The sequence below is a fragment of the Rattus norvegicus genome, chromosome 13 (assembly GCF_021556685.1).
Source record: "Rattus norvegicus strain SHRSP/BbbUtx chromosome 13, alternate assembly SHRSP_T2T, whole genome shotgun sequence".
Lineage (NCBI taxonomy): Eukaryota > Metazoa > Chordata > Mammalia > Rodentia > Muridae > Rattus > Rattus norvegicus.
In genome coordinates this window covers 18,692,215-18,712,700 of record NC_141546.1, presented here as the reverse complement: position 1 = coordinate 18,712,700, position 20,486 = coordinate 18,692,215, and the positions used below count along the sequence as shown (strand labels likewise).

The 20,486-nt window shown below is 39.0% G+C and overlaps 1 protein-coding gene across 3 annotated transcripts in view; it reads right to left on the bottom strand.

Annotated features, from left to right (window-relative positions):
- The window catches only part of Cntnap5b (contactin associated protein family member 5B), a 903,684-nt gene that overhangs the window by 377,008 nt on the left and 506,190 nt on the right, over positions 1-20,486 (bottom strand). For all 3 annotated transcript variants that reach the window (XM_087580549.1, NM_001047873.2, XM_087580550.1), the window contains 1 exon segment: positions 10,777-10,883. In XM_087580549.1, coding sequence (XP_087436675.1) covers positions 10,777-10,883 — 107 coding nt within the window.

Sequence of the window (20,486 nt, the reverse complement as noted above, 5' to 3'; positions counted from 1 at the left end):
TCTCTGGTGGAACTTTTTGGGTCACTTAAGTACACTATCATATCATCTGCAAATAGTGATATTTTGATTTCTTCCCTTCCAATTTGTATATCTTTGACCTTCGTTCGATGTCTGATTGCTCTGGCTAGGACTTCATCTACTATATTGAATAAGTAGGGAGAGAGTGGGCGGTCTTGTCTAGTCTCTGATTTTAGTGGGATTGCTTCCAGTTTCTCTCCATTTAGTTTGATGTTAGCTAGTGGTTTGCTGTATATTGCTTTTACTATGTGTAGATATCGGCCTTGAATTCCTGATCTTTCCAGGACTTTTATCATGAAAGGGTGTTGAATTTTGTCAATTTATTTCTCATCATCTAACGAAATTATCATGTGGGTCTTATGTTTGACTTTTTTAAAATAATGGATTACATTGATGGATTTTCATGTATTAAACCATCCCTGCATCCCTGGGATGAAGTCTACTTGATCATGATGGATGATCGTTTTGATGTGTTCTTGGATGTGGTCTGAGAGAATTTTATTGAGTATTTTGTGTCAATATTAATAAGGGAAAAAAGGTCTGACGTTCTCTTTCTTTGTTGAGTCTTTGTGTGGTTTCAGTATAAGAGTAATTGTGGCTTCATAGAAGGCTTTTGGAAGTGCTCTGTCTGTTTCAACTTTGTGGAATAGTTTGGACAGTATTGGTAAGAGGTCTTCTATGAAGGTCTGATAGAATTCTGCACTAAACCCATCTGGACCTGGGCTCTTTTTAGATGGGAGAATTTTAAAAACTGCTTATATTTCTTTAGGAGTTACAGGGCTGTTTAGATCATTTATTTGTTCCTGATTTAACTTTGGTATCTGGTATCTGTATAGAAAATTGTCCAATTCCTCCAGATTTTCCAATTTTGTTGAATATAGGCTTTTGTAATAGGATCTAATGATTTTTTTTAAATTTCTTCAGATTCTATTGTTATGTCTCCCTTCTGATTGCTGATTTTGTTAATTTGGATACACTCTCTGTGACCTCTGGTTAGTCTGTTTAAGGGTTTATCTATCCTGCTGATTTTCTCAAAGAACCAGCTCCTGGTTTTGTTGATTCTTTGTACAGTACTTTTTGTTTCTACTTGGTTGATTTCAGCCCCGAGTTTGATTATTTCCTGCCTTTCCTCCTCCTTCATTTATTTATTTCTTTTTGTTCTAGAGCTTTAAGGTGTGCTGTCAAGCTGCTGACATATGCTCTCCCTGTTTCTTTGAGAACATTTTTGCAGCTTCTCAGAGGTATGAGTTTTTCTTTCAGTCTTGCTTTCATTGTGTCTCATAAGTTTAAGAATGTTGTATCTTCAATTTCATTAAATTCTAAGAATTCTTTCCTTTCTTTCTTTATTTCTTCCCTGATAAAGATGTCATTGAGTACAGTATTGTTCAACTTCCATGTATATGTATCCTTTCTGTCATTATTGTTGTTTTTGAAGACCAGTCTTAATGTGTGATGGTATGATATGATGCATCGGATTATTTCTATCCTCCTTTATCTGTTGAGGCCTGTTTTGTTACCAATTATATGGTCAATTTTGGAGAAGATTCCATGAGGTGTTGAGAAGAAGTATATCCTTTTGAGTTAGGATGGAATGTTCTTTAAATATCTGTTTAGTCCTTTTGGTTCATAACTTCTGTTAGTTTTTCTACATCTCTGTTTAATTTGTTTTTATGATCTCTCCATTGATGAGAGTTGGGTGTTGAAATATCCTACTATCATGTGAGGTGCAATGTGTACTTTGAGCTTTAGTAAGGTTTCTTTTATGAATATATGTGCCATTGCATTTGGAGCTTAGATATTTAGTTTGAGAGTTCATCTTGGTGCATTTTTCCTTTGACAATATGAAGTGTCCTTCCTTATGTTTTAATGACTTTTGGTTGGAAGTCAATTTTATTTAATATTACAATGGCAACTCCAGCTTGTTTCATTGGCCCATTTACTTGGAAAGTTATTTTCCAGCCATTTACTCTGACATAGTGTCTGTCTTTGTCAACGAGGTGTGTTTCCTGCATGCAGCAAGATGCTGGCTCCTCTTTTTGTATCCAGTCTGCCAATCCATATTATGTCTTTTTATTGGGGAATTGAGTCCATTGATCTTGAGAGGTATTAAGGAATAATGATTTTTGCTTCCTGTTATTTTCATTTTTAGAGGTAGAATTATGTTTGCTTGTCCTCTTTTGGTTTCATTGAAACTTCTATTGGTTTCAATATTCATATATTCTTGTTGTCTGTACTGTGTAGGTTCTCTCCTTGCATTGGAGTTTTCCATCTATTATGCTTTGTAGGGTTGCATCTGTAGAAAGATAATGTGTAAATTTGGTTTTTTCATGGAATATCTTCATTTCTCCGTCTATGTTAATTGAGAGTTTTGGTGGATACCGTAATTTGGGCTGACATCTTAGGGTCTGTATGTCAACTGTCCTGGATCTTCTGGCTTTCATAGTCTCTGGTGAGAAGTCTGGTGTAATTCTTATAGGTTTGCCTTTAAAACGGTCTCTTGACCATTTTCTCTTACTGCTTCTAATAGTCTTTCTTTTTTTGTGCATTTTGTGTTTTAAATATTATGTGATGGGAGGAGTTTCTCTTCTTGTCCAATCTATATGAAATTCTCTAGGCTTCTTGTATGCTTATTGACATCTTTTTCTTTAGGTTAGGAAAGTTTTCTTCTATAGTTTTGTTGAATATATTTACTGGCCCTTTAAGTTGGGAATCTTCATTTTCTTCTATACCTATTATGCTTAGGTTTGATCTTCTCATTGTGTCCTGGATTTCCTGTATGTTTTGGGCTAGGAGCTTTTTGCCTTTTACATTATCTTTGACAGTTGTGTCGATGTTTTCTGTGGTATCTTCTGCCCCTGAAATTCTCTCTTCTATATCTTGTATTCTGCTGGTGATGCTTTTATCTACGGCTCGTTGTCTCTTCCTTAGGTTTTCTATATTCAGAGTTGTCACTCTTTGTGCTTTCTTTATTGTTTCTATTTCCATTTTCAATTTTTCACCTGTTTGGTTGTGTTTTCCTGTAATTCTTTCAGGGATTTTCATGTTTCCTCCCTAAGAGCTTCTACTTGTTTACTTATTTTTCTGCATTTCTTTAAGGGAGTTCTTTCTGTCTTTCTTAAAGTCCTCCATCATTATCAAAAAATGTGATTTTAAATCTAAATCTTGCTTTTCTGGTGTGTTTGGATATCCAGTATTTTCTTTGGTGGGATAACTGGGCTCTTATGATGTCAGGTAGTCTTGTTTCCTGTTGCTTAGGTTCCTGCACTTGCCTCTAGCCATTGTGCTGTCTCTGGTGTTTACGTGTCATGCTTTTTCTGGAAGTGAGTTGACACTGATGTAGGCCTCTGTATCAGCACTCCCGTATAACTGTTTTCCTGTTTTCTTTCAGCCTTTCCTGAGAACAGGTGCTCTTTCAGTGTGTCGGCACCCCTGGATCCTATCTTCCAGCTCTAGGTGTGGACAGGAATCAAAGGGTCCTGCCTCTAATTGCTCGTATGTCTTTGCACCCAGCAGGCACAGTTGGCACTATATGATTCCCTCTTGGATTTGGACTGTAGGCAGAGTGTAGTCTCCCCTGACTTTTCAAAAGTATTCACACTTCTGAGGGTCCAGTTCTCTCCCACAAAGGATTTGGGTGCAGAAAGCTGTTTGACCAGTTCAGTTCGGTCCTGGGTACAGACCAGAGCCATGGGTACTGGCGGCTGTCTGTTCTGATATCATTGTGTCCAGAGGCACTGTGAAATTTCCCCTTGGACCAGGGATGTGGGCAGAAGTATGCAGAGGTCTGTCCTGCGATCTCAGGATGTATGCACTCCTGGATGGTCAGCTCTCTTCCCCATGTGATGTGGGTGCAGGGAACTGTGGGATGGTATCAGTTCCCTTCCATGCAGAGACAGAAACAGGAAGTGCCATGACCCAGAGTACTTCTGTCTCTTTGTATCTTGAATCTACCATGCAGATCACTTGATACCAGAAATGTGTGTCTTACTTCTGCTTTCAGCTGTGTGGGCACTCCTGGAGACTGTCTTCTGGCTCTAGGTGTGGGCAGGAATCAAAGGATCTTGTACCTGATTGCTTGGAGGTCCTTGCACCCAGTGGGCACAGTTGGCACTATGCGATTCCCTCTTGAGTCTGGACTGTGGGCAGAGGGTAGTCTCCTCTGACTTCTCAGGAGTCTGTCTTCTTTGAATAAATGTTATAGTGAAAAAAATGTTTAAACTTATTTGGAGCTGAGTTCCAACTCTGCTTCTTTTACTCCTGTGTCTTTAACTATTTTCCACATAAAGAATATTTATTTATTTATTGCCTACCATGGTTCTAAAATGCATAGGAGGAGCCCTGTGTTTCAAGTATGTCTGTCTGACCAGGCTGTTTGAAGTTTTCATGTACAAGTGAGAAGTGTTTCTAGACAAGAAATTTGGATATGTGAAGGTGCGGGTGGCAAAACTTCCACAGTTTTACTTCCTCAGACTTTAAGTCCTAAGCTTTTAAGAGTCTTTTGATATGCATTGTTTCCTTCCCTGAAATTTTACACTGAGAGATTTAGATAATTCTCCTTAATTGCAGTCTGAGCAACTTACATTTAAAATTCAATTCACAAGTTTTAAGTAATTTTTTATGGTATGTTGCCATGATAATTTTACCTTTTCCACTAATGTCTTAGTCCCTTTCTGTGCCTATTTGTTAAACTAAGCTTTATTATAGGCAAGTAACCCTACTAACAGGAATGAAGACATTCCCTTGTGTCCTGCTTCTTTTCTATCAGATTAATAAAGAATGATGTCAAAGAAACCAAGATTTCTATAAGAATTCAACGCTGTTAGATGGAAAAGGCTGAAGGATTGCACACGCTAGTGGCTCCAGCGCACAGTTTTCATACGGTTTTGATATCATCAAACTTTCTTCCAGAGTGACTGAGATAGGGATGTAGGTCAGGGTCTCATGTTGGCTAAGACTGTTTAGCTATGCAAACATCTGACTCTCTATTTAAAGCTTTGCTTCATGTCAGAACCCTGATGATACACCTCAGGAGTCAGTGAACCTCATTGTTCCTATTCCCACTGTGGACACATTGGGTAAATCTCACTCTGCTTTTATACTTGTCTCATGACCTGGCCTTTTACAAATACATGGTCAACCCAGGCTTGTCAGTGTACTCTTGGGCTTCAGACACTGACTCTAACAGCTCTGTAACAGGCACACTTGTATATACAAAAGCCTCTTACTTAGCAGGTTTGGTTCTGCCTATGGTTATAGGGATCTAGTAGAGGTTTTAGCATTTATTCAATGAATATATGGAAACTACTATGATAAAAACAAAAGAGCAAACACACAGAAGCAAAAACCAAAACCCTTTCAAATGACACTTAAAATGCACTCAGTACATGTCTATGCCTTTCCCTTAGGCCAGTGACAAGGAAAGTCAACTATATATCCTATATCTCAGTGTTTCTTAGACCAGCCAATACCAGGGCATGCCTATGCCATTTTTCTTGTCCCATCATGCTTCTCTCCAAGCTATTTAAAAATCTATTCAGTCATCAACCAATTGATGTCTGTTACAATAAGGGGTTGATGGTTACAAACTCTATGAAATTTCGTTCCTCTGTGGACAATATCTTGCATCCCTTTTAAACTTATTTTTAACATTTTATCACCACTGTTTTGCTGAATATTACATGTATCATTTCTTTTAAAAATATTTATTTAGGTTAGACAGATAGGTAGACAGACAAATGCAAAGATAAGAAGAGAGGTGTTACTGCAGAGGCTCATATGCACACATGATATTGCTCACATGTGGAGGCTAGATTAAGTTTTGGGGAGTCAGTTCTGGCCTTTAATCTTGCTGAGGCAAACATATTTCTGCCTTTATGCTGCCTACTCCAGTCTGTATATTTTTAGCCCAGAAGCTTCTGGGAAAGTCTTTCATTTCTGCTTCTCAATTTGCTGCAGAAGTGCTAGGATGTTAGATGTCTACCTCCACATTCAGATTTTCACCTGGGTTGTATTGTAATGATTTGAATTTGTCATCAGGCTTGTAGCTTCTGTTTTCCCAGCAAAGCCCTATCCCTTGTCCTCATGTATTTCTTCTATCTTTAAGAATGTTTCATTTCTCAGGGCTGAGGCAATCGTTCAGTTGACAATGTACTTCCCTTGCCCAGAATCTATATTTTTAAGAGTTGAATGTAATAGCATGTACTTGTAATTACAGCTATGTGGAGACAGATACAAGTAGATTTCTGAGGTAACTGATCAGTCAGCTTAAAATACTTCAGTTTCAGCCAATAAGAGGCCCTCCTCACAAAACTAGTTAGAACACATTTATGGGTGACACTGGAAAAATGATCTCTGGCCTTTATATGCATACACATACATGCACTCCACCAAGAGGAACAATTTATAAAAATGTTTCACTTTCAGAATGTAACATTCGACCTCCACCAATCTTGCCTTCAACCTCGCTCAAGTTATTCAGCTACTTGGGCACAGGGGTTATGTCTTGAAGCAAAGATTGTGGCAGGCTGAACCACTGGCAGCTTCCTTTAAATTACACCCTGTTTCTACATGTGTCCTATCCACACATGTCCAAATTGTTAACATGGCTTTGCAGTTGTTAGACATGGTATTCATTTTACTATTGGGCCCTATTTCTAGTCACATACATAAAGTATATAAAGATCACACAGCTTGATCCATTTCACATGGTTGGGAGGGCTGAATTTCATATTGATTAAAACCTGACGTCAAACAACATCCCTCATCTCCACATCTCAGGCTCACACAGCCTTCAAGTTTAAGACAAACTCAGCAAAACCACTGGAGGCATACTTTCCTGAATGATTGATAATAGAAAAAGCAAGAGCAAAACAAATACTACCATGCCAGTTAGCAGCATTAAAGTAAAACAAATCTATGGTTGCTTTCTACTTGCCCTGCAGAGTGTGGTATTCTCAATCAGTTAAGCCCCTTCTCACTGTGACCACACTTCTTACATTTCCACATTGACAGCTTCCTCTTTCACATTAGTTTAGGGGTCTTAGAGCCTCTCTGTGCTATCAGAAGGCCAAGCTCCAAGTTAGTCAGCCTTTTCATGGTTATTTTTCTGTCAGAGACAAACAATAAAATTAAAAATGACAAAATATAAATAGGGGGATCTCTGTGAATTTCAAGCTAGCCTCATCTACACAGTGAGTTCTAGGAGAGTCTGGGCTATACAGTGAAATATTTTCTTCAAAAGCCTAATGATTTAATAAATGTGGTACATTTATTTATTTATTTATTTATTCATTTGTTTGCATATTTTGTGTGTGTGTGTGTGTGTGTGTGTGTGTGTCTTTGTGTGTGCATGCATACAGTGAACAACTTATAGGAATCAGTTTTCCCGATCTCTTATAGATGTGAGTGTACTGGATGTCAAATTCAGTTTATCAGGCTTGACCGAGCAAGAAGCTTCACTAGTGAGTAAAAGTATCCTTCTGACTACCTCATTTTACTGTTGTCCTTCTCATTCTTCATGTTTCTTTTCTTCTGATGCCTCCATCATTCTTAAATGCTTTCCCATTACACACATGCACACACACATACACGTACACATACACACACACACACACAAACACACGCACTGCCTTTTCTTTGCTTATTTCTTCTCCTTATCTTTCCTCACCTTCATCCTGTTCATCTTCTCTTTCTCCTTCTTGCTCCTCTCTTTCCTTTCTCCTTCTCTATTTTCTCGTCTGTCCCTTCTTCTTCATCCTTCTTTTGTTTCCTTCTTCCTCTTATATTATTCCTCCTCTTTCCTTTTTTCTACTCCTTCTTCTTGTCTACTTGAGTTGAAAAGCCTCTCCTATTGGCATGGAAGGTAGGAAATGCCAGCCTCAATAAGAAACTCATCTAATAATGCCAATATATGAGTTAAATCTAAGGTAAATATATGAAAGATAGTTTGCAATAGATCTTTTTTGGTAAGAATTTCCTCACTACAAGCAATCTTCCAAATGTGATAAAGACTATTTCACTAAAGGGGAACTAAAAAAGCCTCTCTGCTTCCTGATATGTCTTAAGTCTGACGGGCATACAGGTAGTAATGCTCAAAGTCAATACCTGCTTATTGATTGCCCAAAGCAACCATCACTCTAGCAGACTTGAGAAAAGAAAAGTAACATCTTTTTGTAAGGCTGAAAAATGGCCTGAAATGCTTTGTTAGGATGTCAGCAAGCTATCCTGTGAAGAGATTAAAGGAGCTTGAAACATGGTGAGAGAGGTTCTGAACATGTACTTATGTCACTAGAGAGGTGTTAAGATGATCAAGGAGAGCCACTCAATAGCAGGCAGACTGAAGTGGTGATGCAACTATTCTGTCACTTAGCAAGCCAGCAACACTCATTAAACACCTGACTTCTGAAACCAGATCTGCTTCAAAGAGTGTGTGTTGAGTGACAAAAGGCAACTCTATGGGAGCAATCAACCTACTGTCCCACCAGTCTTATGAAAAAAAAAAAACTTTCTCCTGAGGCATCCCAAGAGCACAAATAATGAACTTCATTTTGATATTCTAGTATGTAGCAGAAAATCATGGCAAATAGTTTTATGTATTAAGTAATTCTGGCAGACATATAAAAGTAAAGTCACAAAAAAGAACTTTGAAATATATACTGTCTTAAGCCTTTTGGAGACTTGGGAGTATAAACTGAGACCTTTCAAATCGCCATTCCTTTTGACCTAGTGCCATTTCTAAGGATTAATCATTTAAATAATATAACTCATGGTGACGGAAAGATGGTTTGGTCAAAAGTGCTTGCTGTGCACACACACATGAACCCCTGAATCTGGTCCTGAAAATTCATGTAAAGGTTAAACAAGCGTGTTTTGTGCTTAAAATCCCAGAGATAATTGGTAGATAATGCTGATTCACGGGCCTTGCTAACCAGGCAGTTTATTGAAAAACAGTGAGCTTCATGTTAGGGAGGGCCTATCTCAGAAAAAATAAGGAGAGACGAAATTGACAACTGAAATCACCCTTTGGTCTCCACACCGACAAGTATAAATGAGTATATATCCACACATATGTGGACACATGCATGCACATCCATCAAAACACCACAAAACAAATCGACATCTTGTGGACCATGCTACGTGTCTTTGATCATTCTACTCCAAACCTTATTACTTATTACTTATTACTTACTTATTACTCTCATCATTCTTCCAATAATTAGGCCAACCTTTCCCAGACAGTCTCATTTCTACTTTGTGTTTGCTTGACTCAATGCATCTAATATAAACTAGACCCACAAAGAGAGAAAAAGACTAGAAAATTGAGTACTAGACCAAACAGCTTACTCAGCCACAAGAACACAAAGCCAGCATTCTATGAACACTTGCATATAGTTATTGTTTGTAGCACCTTTCTCAGTAGCTAGATCATGAAACTTTTCTAGGACTCTGCCACCAGAAGAATGCACAAATAAAACACAATACATAAAATTGTTTTTATCCCTGAACAACTATGAAATTATTCCAACTGCAGGTAAATGGATGTATCTTCTTATCTCATGTCCCAGCCCATTGGCATTCTCCTGTCTCCTCACTCTTTCTATCATCAGTGTTCCACTCTCGCTCCTTGATTCTTCACAGTTTCTCCAGAGGACACTCTTTTACTAGTGGATCCAGTTCACCCATTACTCTAAGAATCCTTCTTTCTATAACATGGACAAGATCAGCCCAGTCTTTCAATCTGTGCCTTCCAACAGGTCCACCACTGACAGGTAGTCATTGATTCCTAGAGCCAATATTATCACGTCTCATGGACTGAATACAATTTGCCTCCAATTGGAGGTGACACTAGGGTAGTTTCTGGCAAAGGAAATGAGAGCAGAAGTAATCTCATTCACTTTTTTTCTGTAGAAGTCTTTGAATTAAACACTGGCTTGTTTCTTTTTATTTATTTCCTTCCCTTGGCCATAGCAATATTCAGATGAAGTGACCTCTGCCAGAATGAGGACAATGAGAAAGAAGGTCTACTAATGTGTGAAGAAATTTGTGGTATATCCACATTGCAGGTTGAATGTGAAACGTCTTCCATAGGTTCATATTTAAACACTTGGTCTCTGGCTTGTTTTATTGGTTGGGCAGGAGTGGAGTCTCATTGGAGCAAATGTGTCACCTGGGCAGGGCTTGAGGCTGTATAGCTTTATGCCATGTCCTATTTATTCTCTATTTCCTGAGTATGGATACAAAGTGATCTGTTAGTATTTCTCTTCTTTCTACCATGCCTTCTCCACTAGTTGCCATTTCTTCCTCCATTATGATGGATCATATACTTTTGGAGTTGTAAACCCAAATAAACCCTTCTCTCTTAAGTTGATTTGGTCAGAGTGCTTTTTATCATAGTAGTAAGAAAATAACTAAGGCAAACTACAATCCACTTGTCACAAGTAACATATATGAATTACTTGTGGGCACAGTACAACACAAGCCATCACGACAATGCTACTTGTTGCACAGCTCCTCTGTGCATACTTGGCACCATTTTCTCTTTCACTATAGCACATCTTCTCTTTCTTTGCCCTATTTTCATAAACTCCATAAAGATAAGCCTTTGTTCACTCTTTTTTCCTCCCTGCTTTAATATGTGACTTATTACATCCATTTGGATAATTCATACCAAAGAAATAAACAGTACTACCCACACAATACTGAAAACAGTGTCCCCATACTGTATTCCAAGAGTTGTGCTCATATACTGTGCGTACTCACAGTCATGACAGGTAGCTCCTGTGTAACCAGTGTTACTACAGTTACAGTAGAAGGTAGTCCATGTTTGAACACAGTGTCCTCCATGTTCACAGTAGTTTGGCAAACACCTAATGGGAAATAATTTAAAACTAGTAAGTCAAGATTATTGAAAGAGAAAGGCAAGGGAAAACTGGCAGCAGCAATGGGAAAGAGGTTTTCTAATATCTCATAACTGTCAGTAAAATGATATGAAAGCCATACAAACATGCTTATGCTGCTAGGTAGTGGGATATCAGAGCTGAATTCTACCTTTAAATTAAAGTTTAAATGCTATTACACAGAGACCTGAACAGAAATGAGAATAATCTATAGAATGGTATGTTTATTGTGGCACAAAGTGCAATGGGTTATAATTTTGTATTGGAATGCTCTGTGACTTTTTCAAAAAAATGAAATAGGTAACAGTCTTGGAGATACTCTCTGTACTTCATTTTTGGAATCACCAGGAAACTACCTTAATTCACAGAAACAGAACATGGCTTAAAGATTAATGCCCCTCAACTAACAGGCAAGGCAATTCTACCTTTTCAGAAAGTGTCAAAGCCATACCAAAGACATTCACTATGATATATCAGCATGGTGTTCTTCTACCCAAATTGAATAAATCACTTCAACTCCCTACCTCCACTCATTTCTCACATACTCTATGGAGTAGCACTGCTTTGAACATCATCCACCAGCACACCTCTTTGGTATCCTCCCATTGCCTTACTTATAAAAATCCCCCTCTTATCTATTTTCTCTTATAATTTGAGTGGGAGTGCTGGCCTACATTTCCATAGATACGACACATGTGTATATGTGATGTTGGAAGAGGCCTGAAAAGGGTGTCAGACCTTTAGGAAGTGAAGTTACAGATGGCTGTGAGCCATCATGTATCTGGATCAACTGTTTAGAATTCTGACCATCTCTTACCCTTAGCTAATTTCTCTCAAGAATCCCCTGAGCCTATGTAGTCCATCCCCTTTTTCTGTATGTGCTCACATGCAGACTCAATGAAGACTCAGTTATCACACAATATTTCCTGGCAGCCATTAAAGTGTGTGTTTTTTTTACATTTATTCATGTATTTACTTAGTTAGCATGTGTAAATGTGGTGGAAGACGACACCTGCCATGTGGGATCTGTTTAGGTCAGAGGACAACTTGAGGGAGTCAATTCTCTCCTTCTACCATGGAGATCTCTGGAATGAACTCAGGTTGTCAGTCTTAACAGCAAGTATCTTTACCACCTGATCCACCTATTGCCTCAACAAAGCATTTATTGCTTTAACATCAGAAAGATAATCAATGGAAACTAAGCAATGCCTTTTTAATGTTCATTTTAAGTAGGATGCCAAGAAAATTTCCAAGTAGCCTGATTTTAATTGCGTATGCTATAGAAAACAATGTGCTAACATCTTTTGTGGTCATGACTTCATATGAATGAAGAATATAAAGTAGACAAGAAAAAGATCTGGCAACCGGCAGCATGTAGCATGAGAGATATAAGAACCCTGATGACATCTGTGGATGTAGTTTCTGTTACCAAGACCTGTTTGCTCTTCCAGGCTTTTTGAATACTTTCTGTCCTGTGTGATGCAGTCTGTGAGATACATTAAGAATTTTTCAGAAGAATTTTTCTTATTGGTTGGATTTGAGAATCTGTTAGTCCCCAGATAGCTTAATATTTTCTTAGAAAGTCTCCTAGGTACTGGAAGAAATAGTTTAATCAATAAAGTATTTTCCTCACAAACATGAGGACCTGAACTTCATCACCCAAATCCATGTATATAATGGTATATGCACTTGTAATGCCAAAGCTAACAAGAAAGAGAAAGTCAAATACTTTGTACTCTCTGGCTATTCAGGCTAGCTTATTTGTTGGGTTGACCACTGAGAGAACCTATTTCAAAATCAAGATGAATGGTGCCTGTAAAACAACACCCACCTATATCCTCTCCCCTCCGCATGCACAGTTCTACACAAGTGCATCTGTATATACATCAGCATTAAAAATGTACAAGTACTTGTACAACACACACACACACACACATACACACACACACTATCATAAAAAAAAAAACCAAACCACATTTTCCCATATAGTATATACATTATAATGGTTTTAGTGTGATATTCTCAAGTCCAATTGAATATGGAAAGAGAAAGCTTGAGGCAAGTTGTCAGAAAAACCAGATCTTTTACATCATTAGTAAGTAAATCTCCAACAGAACTTACACTAGTGTTAATAATCTCCATTTAACACTGGAAATGTAGCTTACAAAGTCACTTGTCTACTATCTGGCCACTGAAAAAAAATCAGTGAAAAAAACAGAAAAGGGCTGTTTCATGAACATTATTTCCAGATTCTTTAATCAGTTTATTTTAACTATTATTTAGGTTTTTTATTTGCTCTGATTTTCCCAATATGATTATGTTAGAACCAAACACAGAAAAAGAATGTCATAATGCTATAAAAGGAAACGAACATTGTGTGTGGATACTGACAGTTTCAGGCATAGGATAGCAATTTAAATTATCAGGATAAGGGTTTGGAGAGATGGTTCAATGAGTAAAGCAGTGACTGCACAAGTATGAGGGGTAGTGTGTGTATCCCTGCTATACATGTAATATTTCAGGCAAACAGGACAGCCCACTTACCACTTACTTTGTACTCGGGAGGAAAAGAGGAAATTGCTGGGACAAGCTGAGTAGCTAGAAAACAAAATCTATTCACTTTAATATCAACTTGGCAAACGGAACCCTAAAACCAAGGTTGGAATCAATAATTAAGATACTCTACATAGATCTCTGACCTTCACAGGCACAGCTAAAAATAGGGGAAAACAGAAACCCGTGCAAATGCTCGCACACATGCACACATACACACACACACACACACACACACACACACACACGTGTGCACATGCACACACTGTGCAACAGCTCCCTCCACCAATTGTAATCTTTCTGAACAGATGTGGCTGCTCAGTGGACAAGTTTTCAATATAAATACATCTATTTTCTTGACTACCAAAAGCCTAGATCAGCTAATGCTGGTCTTTTCTACTGGGGCCATGTCAGGGTTTACTATTTAAATTCTGATGATGTTCCACCTCCGGGAATTTGGTCTTGGATTATACCATAAAACAGGCTGAGAAATCTTTGCGAAGCAAGCCAATAAGTGGCATTCCCTCATGATCTCTATGCCAATTTCTGCCTTCCAGTCCCTAACATCATTGAGTTCCTACCTTGGTTTTCTACAGTGATGGACTGTAATGTATAAACCAGGTAAACCCTTTCCTACCTAGATTGCTTTTGCTTTTATGACAGCAAGAGAAAACCAGTTATAATACCTTTTGAGACCTGTAGCTTCTTTACTTCAAAGCTTTTGATGGTGAATTGAACAAATCCTGCTGTCTATACTTGTGGAGTCTGCATGGATCTGATCGCTTAATTCCATTCTCCTGATGCCTTGGACATGAGAATAACCAGGATCTCTCCCAAGAACAGCTGTGGATATCACATAGCTTATGTCCTTGACTATTATGTTCATATATCACTCAGAAGCAGAAGAGTTGCTTTACTGACTTGAAGAACAATATGTTCCAACCATCTACAGTGAATCAGTTTTCTTTGGCTAAAAGAAGTAGAAAATAAGCAAGCAGTTCCTACTGAACTGTACTATACCCATTAATACTGAAATTTACCTCTCTTGTGTTTCCTATGTCTCTCCATTCCTACTGGCATCCTGTTTCTTTCTCAGGCGTGTCAATGATATTCCTTTGTCAGACTGTATAATTGCTTCTGAACAGGAAACTCTTTTATTTACACACTCCTGACCTTCTTGTGTCTACACAAATGTCACCTTCTCAGTAAGAATGCTACAACTATGTTATTTAAAATTGTAATTGGTTGCTGCTGACTTTCTCCATTCCTCTTTTACTGACTCATTTTTGTCTTTTAAAAACATTTTTGTCTTTAGTATTTGCTATTTACTTAATGATTTGCTTTTATCTTCAATTATGTGTATATGTGTGTAACCATATATGGGTATGTGTAAATCAGTGTAGTTGCCTGTGGAATAAGCAATGATAGGGTGTTGGGTCCCTTGATGCCTTAGTTGCATGGAGTTGGGAGTTTCTGCATATAGGTTCTAGGAACAGCCTTATGAACTCTTAACTACTGAGCCACTTCTCCATCACTATTCTTTCTTTTATTATCTTTTTTGTCCTTTCTTGACTCTCCTCTCCTCTCTCCTCTTCTACTCCTTGCTTTCTCCTTTTCATTTTCTGTTAAAGTACTTTTGTATAGGTACATGTGAACTGATGCATGTAGAAAACCAAATATGACTTCGACTGCTGATACTCCACAAGCACTGTCCATTATGATCTGTCTCTGTTTTTCTATTTATTTTTTTCTCTTTCTGTGCTCCCAGGTGTGTGTGTGTGTGTGTGTGTGTGTGTGTGTGTGTGTGTGTGTGTGTATGTGTGTTGGATGGCTTAGGTTTTGCTTTCTGGGTTTTTTTGTTTGTTTTGTTTTGTTTGTTTCTTGTTTTAATAGTGAGACTGGATCTTTTATTGACTTAAAATGTATCAAGTGAGCGCAGATCTTCCTGGTTGCTGCCGCCAGGGAGAGCTCCTAGGCAACACACCAGGAGCAGACTTGAGCCACAGGACCACAGGTAGGACCAACTTTTCTGCTGCAGGCAACCTGACTGGTGGCCTCCGGACACACAGAGGCAAGGTTCCTCTGGGACTGGACACTTCCGGTTTTTAGCAGGAGCCCCAATCTCGCGCTCCCTGCCTCCAGCTCACTGCTCCCAGACACCAGGGGAGACAGAGCTAACCGCCGGGACAGGTGGGCACTCCTGAGACTGCAGACCAGAGGAGACCACCAACACTGCGCACCCCTGCCCAAATCCCTGGCCCAAGAGGAAACTGTATACGGCCTCTGGGTTCCCTTGGATAAGGGCACAGGAGCAGCAAATCTGCTGTGTCTGAGACAGCACCGGAACCTGAAGGGACCGACCAGATAAACAGTTCTCTGCACCCAAATCCTGTGGGACAGAGAGCTGGGCCTTCAGAGAGGCAGACACGCCTGGGAAACCAGAAGAGACTACATTCTGCCCACATCTCTGACTCCAGAGGAAAACACCAAACGCCATCTGGAACCCTGGTGCACAGAAGCTCCCGGAAGGTGGGGGGGCGCAGATCTTCCTGGTTGCTGCCACTGCGGAGAGCTCATAAGCAACACCCCATGAGCAAACTTGAGCCTTGGGACCACAGGTAAGACAAACCTTCCAGCTCCAAGCGACCTGCCTGGTGAACTCAAGACACAGGGCCACAGGAACAGCTGAAGACCTGTAGATAGGAAAAACTACACGCCCGAAAGCAGAACACTCTGTCGCCATAACAGGCTGAAAGAAAACAGGAAAACAGGTCTACAGCACTCCTGACACACAGGCTTATAGGACAGTCTAGCCACTGTTAGAAATAGCAGAACAAAGTAACACTGGAGATAATCTGATGGCAAGAGGCAAGCACATGAACCCAAGCAACAGAAACAAAGACTACATGGCATCATCAGAGCCCAATTTTCCCACCAAAGCAAACACAGAATATCCAAACACACCAGAAAAGAAAGATCTACTTTCAAAATCATATTTGATCATGATTCTGGAGGACTTCATGAAAAACATGAAGAACTCCCTCATAGAAACATATGAAAACATAAATAAACAAGTAGAAGCCTACAGAGAGGAATCACAAAAATCCCTGAAAGAATTCCAGGAAAACATAAATAAACAAGTAGAAGTCTATAGAGAGGAATCACAAAAATCCCTGAAAGAATTCCAGGAAAACATAATCAAACAATTGAAGGAATTAAAAATTGAAATAGGGGAAACCAGAAGAGACTGCACTCTGTGCACATCCAGGCGCCAGAGGAAATCACCAAACGTCATCTGAAACCCTGGTGCACGGAGGCTCCCGGAAGGAGCGGCACAGATTTTCCCGGTTGCTGCCACAGCGGAGAGGACTTAGGCAGTACCCCACGAGCAAACTTGAGCCTTGGAACCACAGGTAGGACCAACTTTTCCCCTGCAAGAAACCTGCCTGGTGAACTCAAGACACAGGCCCACAGGAAGAGCTGAAGACCTGTAGAGAGGAAAAACTACACGCCCGAAAGCAGAACACTCTGTCCCCATAACTGGCTGAAAGAAAACAGGAAAACAGGTCTACAGCACTCCTGACACACAGGTTATGGGACAGTCTAGCCACTGTCAGAAATAGCAGAACAAAGTAACACTAGAGATAATCTGATGGCGAGAGGCAAGCGCAGGAACCCAAGCAACAGAAACCAAGACTACATGGCATCATCGGAGCCCAATTCTCCCACCAAAGCAAACACGGAATATCCAAACACACCAGAAAAGCAAGACCTAGTTTCAAAATCATATTTGATCATGATGCTGGAAGACTTCAAGAAAGACATAAAGAACTCCCTTAGAGAACAAGTAGAAGCCTACAGAGAGGAATCGCAAAAATCCCTGAAAGAATTCCAGGAAAACACAATCAAACAGTTGAAGGAATTAAAAATGGAAATAGAAGCAATCAAGAAAGAACACATGGAAACAACCCTGGACATAGAAAATCAAAAGAAAAGACAAGGAGCTGTAGATACAAGCTTCACCAACAGAATACAAGAGATGGAAGAGAGAATCTCAGGAGCAGAAGATTCCATAGAAATCATTGACTCAACTGTCAAAGATAATGTAAAGCGGAAAAAGCTACTGGTCCAAAACATACAGGAAATCCAGGACTCAATGAGAAGATCAAACCTAAGGATAATAGGTATAGAAGAGAGTGAAGACTCCCAGCTCAAAGGACCAGTAAATATCTTCAACAAAATCATAGAAGAAAACTTCCCTAACCTAAAAAAAGAGATACCCATAGGCATACAAAAAGCCTACAGAACTCCAAATAGATTGGACCAGAAAAGAAACACCTCCCGTCACATAATTGTCAAAACACCAAATGCACAAAATAAAGAAAGAATATTAAAAGCAGTAAGGGAAAAAGGTCAAGTAACATATAAAGGCAGACCTATCAGAATCACACCAGACTTTTCGCCAGAAACTATGAAGGCCAGAAGATCCTGGACAGATGTCATACAGACCCCAAGAGAACACAAATGCCAGCCCAGGTTACTGTATCCTGCAAAACTCTCAATTAACATAGATGGAGAAACCAAGATATTCCATGACAAAACCAAATTTACACAATATCTTTCTACAAGTCCAGCACTACAAAGGATAATAAATGGTAAAGCCCAACATAAGGAGGCAAGCTATACCCTAGAAGCAAGAAACTAATCATCTTGGCAACAAAACAAAGAGAATGAAAGCTCACAAACATAACCTCACTTCCAAATATGAATATAACGGGAAGCAATAATCACTATTCCTTAATATCTCTCAATATCAATGGCCTCAACTCCCCAATAAAAGACATAGATTAACAAACTGGATACGCAACGAGGACCATGCATTCTGCTGCCTACAGGAAACACACCTCAGAGACAAAGACAGACATTACCTCAGAGTGAAAGGCTGGAAAACAATTTTCCAAGCAAATGGTCAGAAGAAGCAAGCTGGAGTAGCCATTCTAATATCAAATAAAATCAATTTTCAATTAAAAGTCATCAAAAAAGATAAGGGAGGACACTTCATATTCATCAAAGGAAAAATCCACCAAGATGAACTCTCAATCCTAAATATCTATGCCCCAAATACAAGGACACCTACATACGTAAAAGAAACCTTACTAAAGCTCAAAACACACATTGCACCTCACACAAAAATAGTGGGAGATTTCAACACCCCACTCTCATCAATGGACAGATCATGGAAACAGAAATTAAACAGTGACGTAGACAGACTAAGAGAAGTCATGAGCCAAATGGACTTAACAAATATTTATAGAACATTCTATCCTAAAGCAAAAGGATATACCTTCTTCTCAGCTCCTCATGGTACTTTCTCCAAAATTGACCATATAATTGGTCAAAAAACGGGCCTCAACAGGTACAGAAAGATAGAAATAATCCCATGCGTGCTATCGGACCACCAGGGCCTAAAACTGGTCTTCAATAACAATAAGGGAAGAATGCCCACATATACGTTTAAATTGAACAATGCTCTACTCAATGATAACCTGGTCAAGGAAGAAATAAAGAAAGAAATTAAAAACTTTTTAGAATTTAATGAAAATGAAGGTACAACATACCCAAACTTATGGGACACAATGAAAGCTGTGGTAAGAGGAAAACTCATAGCTCTGAGTGCCTGCAGAAAGAAACAGGAAAGAGCATATGTCAGCAGCTTGACAGCACACCTAAAAGCTCTAGAACAAAAAGAAGCAAATACACCCAGGAGGAGTAGAAGGCAGGAAATAATCAAACTCAGAGCTGAAATCAACCAAGTAGAAACAAAAAGGACCATAGAAAGAATCAATAGAACCAAAAGTTGGTTCTTTGAGAAAATCAACAAGATAGATAAACCCTTAGCCAGACTAACGAGAGGACACAGAGAGTGCGTCCAAATTAACAAAATCAGAAATGAAAAGGGAGACATAACTACAGATTCAGAGGAAATTCAAAAAATCATCAGATCTTACTATAAAAACCTATATTCAACAAAACTTGAAAATCTTCAGAAAATGGACAATTTCCTAGACAGATACCAGGTATCGAAGTTAAATCAGGAACAGATAAACCAGTTAAACAACCCCATAACTCCTAAGGAAATAGAAGCAGTAATTAAAGGTCTCCCAACCAAAAAGAGCCCAGGTCCAGACGGTTTAGTGCAGAATTCTATCAAACCTTCATAGAAGACCTTATACCAATATTATCCAAACTATTCCACAAAATTGAAACAGATGGAGCCCTACCGAATTCCTTCTATGAAGCCACAATTACTCTTATACCTAAACCACACAGAGACCCAACAAAGAAAGAGAACTTCAGACCAATTTCCCTTATGAATATCGATGCAAAAATACTCAATAAAATTCTGGCAAACCGAATTCAAGAGCACATCAAAACAATCATCCACCATGATCAAGTAGGCTTCATCCCAGGCATGCAGGGATGGTTTAATATAAGGAAAACCATCAACGTGATCCATCATATAAACAAACTGAAAGAACAGAACCACATGATCATTTCATTAGATGCTGAGAAAGCATTTGACAAAATTCCACACCCCTTCAGGATAAAAGTCCTGGAAAGAATAGGTATTCAAGGCCCATACCTAAACATAGTAAAAGCCATATACAGCAAACCAGTTGCTAACATTAAACTAAATGGAGAGAAACTTGAAGCAATCCCACTAAAATCAGGGACTAGACAAGGCTGCCCACTCTCTCCCTACTTATTCAATATAGTTCTTGAAGTTCTAGCCACAGCAATCAGACAACAAAAGGAGATCAAGGGGATACAGATCGGAAAAGAAGAGGTCAAAATATCACTATTTGCAGACGACATGATAGTATATTTAAGTGATCCCAAAAGTTCCACCAGAGAACTACTAAAGCTGATAAACAACTTCAGCAAAGTGGCTGGGTATAAAATTAACTCAAATAAAACAGTTGCCTTCCTCTATACAAAAGAGAAACAAGCCAAGAAAGA